A 3,793-nucleotide genomic window follows, 5' to 3' on the forward strand; every position below is an offset into this window, starting at 1 on the left:
AGTACTGACGATGAGGGCTCACGACCGAGCTCCAGTCTGGCCATGGTCAATCACAACTCCTCTTCTTCGCCGGTTCCGCCATCTCGGAACATCTACCAGCAGTCATTTGCCCCCTGTGTTCTTCCACCTCTTGAAAGTAAAACTCGATCCGGCGGCAGTCCCGTTCCGCCGCCGCCCCGTGAGAAGAAGGAGGTTCGCTTTGCGCCCTCGCCCATTCTCGTCCTCTCCGACGACGAGGAGCTGACGGCTAAGCTGCAGCGGCGGCGGCTGGACGTCGAGGCGAGGAGTAAGATCTGCACCAATCAGCCGGACACCGAGATCAGTGGTGCTCCATCGCCACCACCACCACCACCACCACCACAGCAGCAATCAACAAGTGCTTCATTCTCTCAATCGCCCACTCCCACTCCCGCCCCAGTGTACGGTGCCCCACCGCCGCCACCGATCATTGAGACGTACACACCGCAGAGCTATCCGCCCGTCAAGTCGAGTGCCTTTGTTCCGCCAACGCCCCCACCGCAGCCACAGTCGACCACTTTTCAGCAACAACAGCAACAACAACAGCAATCACCACCACCGCCAACACAGTCATCATCCTCAACTCCTTCAACAGCTCAGGTAGGTGGACTTTGTTTTTCTTTGAGAGTGTGAGAGCTTAAGCGCACAGATGTTTGAGTGATCATCTACTGGCAGGACCTTAATTGCTCGTTATATCCTCTGTCTATTCAGAATGGCGGAGCACCATCTTCCTCGCATCATCTTCGAAATGAGCATGAGATGGCGTCACTGATTGCCTCCGCCTCATCCGCTGTACAATTTGGCAGAGAGTTAGCGACATCGGCGGCACAGTCAGCACAGTCGCCACCACCATACAGCAACCAGCCGTACACTTCGCCGGCCTCGCCGACGGTGGTGCAGCAGCAGCTTCAGCATCAGCAGTGTGATGCCAACAACAACAGCATTGAGCAGCCCAGTGAGCCACCACTGTACGAGAATGGCAGCTCACAGCTTCCCTCGCCGCCGATTCTGGCGCCCTACTCTCCAGGCGGCAATTCCTCCTCCTCTTTATCCACTTCAGTCTTTCGGCCGACTGCAGTGCTGCCGGTGCAATCAGGCCAGCAGCAGACACCTACGCCTGATGGCGGTGCTCAGTCGGAAAGAGTGTCAGTGGAGCAACAAGAGGAATGCAATAGCAGTTCTGCTGCTAACGTACAGCAGGAGGGGGAGGAGGAGGAGGCAAAGATGCGCCAGATGATCAGCAGAATAGAGAGCGAGCTCAGTGAGATGCGTCTCAAGGAACAGCAACAGTCTCTCCTCAATCCTCAGCCTCAATCCTCTTCAGGCATCGCATCTGGATTGAATCACTCAGCAGGCAGTGCGCCAGAGCAGGAGAGAATCCTTGATGGTGCTGCTGCTGCTTGCACAAGGACGGCGAATCAGTCGGCAGATTGCAGAGACAGCAGTTGTACAGCAGTTGGGAGCGCCTTCAGACGAGTACAGGCGCCCAAGCCGCCGTCGCAGCCGCAAAGCAATCACAATCAGCAGCCATCACTCTATTCTCAAGAGTCCCCTCCATTGGCCCCAAGTCAACCCAAAGAAGAAGAAGAAGTACCCCTTGAAGAGATGCAGGCCTATCAGCAGCGACCCGCCTCCTCCGCCTCCTACAACCACCAGCAGCAGTCGGCCATTCTGGAGACGCTCTTCAATGACATGCAAGGTAGGCAACAAGATAACGGTCTGATGAGATCACAGTCTTTACCACAACAACAACAAACTCCTCTAAACTGCCACTTCTAAATCTATCTCTAACACCTACACACACACAAACACACCTTCTTTGAGACTAAACCGAGTCTAACTTGTCTTTCTAAATTGTTCCCCCTCTCACGGCTGGACCANCTACACACACACAAACACACCTTCTTTGAGACTAAACCGAGTCTAACTTGTCTTTCTAAATTGTTCCCCCTCTCACGGCTGGACCACACCCATCTCAGATGAGATTGCCAAGTTTGAGGCAATCAGTCGAGAGACGGAGCACCAACACCAGCAGCACTCTCACCAGCATCAGCACGTGAGCCACCAGCACGCCCCTGCTTCTGGTTCGGGCTATCCCTCGGTGCAGGTCACCCGAACGGGTCCTTGCGGTGTGCAGTCACCGAGCTCTCGAGGCTACAATGCTCCCTCAAATGATGGAGGTGGTCGGACCAGCTGCCCGCCCTTTCAGCACGAGCACCTGATGGACAGCGCCGATGGGAGCATTCGCTGTGTGACGCCCTCGGGACAGACCATGCACCACAGCAGCACTACCACCACCACGACTTCGAGTAATCCATTTCAGGGAGAGAGAGAGAGAGGGTGATCATAGTAGACAGTATTGATAACTGGCTGTGTTATTCCCCTTCCCTAGACTATAACAGCGCCTTCAACCCGAGTCCGCGCCCCTTTTACCGCGGCCCTGACGGCCACCCCGGCGGGATGAGCCACGATGAGCCGCTGTACCGGGCCCAGGTGGTCTCGCTGCCCGCGCAGCAGCAGAGTCAGCCCTCACCGGCCTCGGTCGGAGCAGCGGGCAAGAAGAAGCGGGTGATTCCGTTTGCCTTCAAGAACCAGCTGCCCCGCCCGGCGGACGACATTGCGCCGGAGATAGTGGAGGAGCGCATCAATCCGGTGCAGCAGCAGATTGCCGAGCGCGAGCTGTACGCCCACCAGGCGCGCAACCGCGCCATCAAGACCACCAAGAACTTCGTCAACCAGTGCGTCAACCAGGGCGGCGGCGCGGTGAGAGGCGGCGGAACGCCCCTCTCCACCGTCAGCCTCGCCTCCTCGGGACAGGTGTCCTCCCTACCCGGCCACCCTCCGGGTGCCCCCGATGACACAGGTTACCTCAATCTGTACAATTACCTCATTCAGTGAGCGGTCTTTTCTAATAAATACTATTCTCCTCTATTCTCTCTCTCTCTCTCTCTCTCTCTCTCTATTCTCTCTCTCTCTCTTGTTCTCTTTTATGCTTGTACATCACTCGTGATGACTGCTGCCAACACACCGTTGCCGTCGCTCTCTCTTTCCGACGCCCACGCAATCCCTGTCGCTGCCGCTGCAGAAGTGGGAGCATCAGCAGTACAGCGATTCTCTTCTGGCCTGGAGCCAGGTGCCCATTTCTCTGCCGTTGGTGGTGGTGGCTCCTCCGTCGGTGGCAGCACCTTCTCCTTCTCCTCCTCCTCTCCGAATTCGCCCACCTCTCCGAATGCCGCTGTCAGCAGTGGTGGGAAGATGTACTACGGCTCACTGCCGCGCAAGGTGAAGCTCAACAGTCGTGGCCAGATCAAGGAGCCCTCTCCGCCGAAGCCCACTGCCACAGCCGCCATGCCCGTCTACACTAATCCAGGTCAGATCTGGGATGTTTACTTTCATTTGATCACCCTGATAATAATCTTAATCTTTTTTTGCAGAGGAAGGTCGTCAGTACCTGGCCAACAATAAGCTCTTCTCGCAGCTGCCACCGCCGCAGCAGAGAGGAGCACAGCCGCCACCGCCGCCGCCAAATTCCGTTCTTCAGCAGAGAATGAGGCCAGTGTCGGCGCAGCCTTCCTCAGCGGGCGGATACTCATACGACAGCTCCGGTTTGTACAACTTTGTACAACTGTATAGACATCTGATTGATGATTTTCTTTCTTTACAGAGGAAGGTCGAGGCTACCTGGGCGGTGGCCTGTACTCACAGCTGCCACCACCACCACCTCCAGTGATGAAGCACTCGATGCCCCCTCCGATGCCCTCGCCGGCCAGTCATA

General features: G+C 56.6%; 1 protein-coding gene across 1 annotated transcript; it reads left to right on the top strand.

Annotated features, from left to right (window-relative positions):
- Positions 1–42: 42 nt before the first annotated feature.
- LOC108354070 (formin-like protein 14) lies at positions 43–2,781 on the top strand (the record flags this gene model as incomplete). The annotated part of the gene is made up of 3 exons (XM_017605265.1): positions 43–618; positions 730–1,717; positions 2,411–2,781. Coding segments are annotated over exons 1-3 (1,935 nt in total), but the record flags the coding sequence as incomplete, so codon positions are not given.
- Positions 2,782–3,793: the final 1,012 nt, after the last annotated feature.

Source organism: Rhagoletis zephyria, unplaced genomic scaffold, assembly GCF_001687245.7.
Source record: "Rhagoletis zephyria isolate East Lansing unplaced genomic scaffold, Rhagoletis_zephyria_1.1 Rzeph_scaffold_33176, whole genome shotgun sequence".
Taxonomy (NCBI): Eukaryota; Metazoa; Arthropoda; class Insecta; order Diptera; family Tephritidae; genus Rhagoletis; species Rhagoletis zephyria.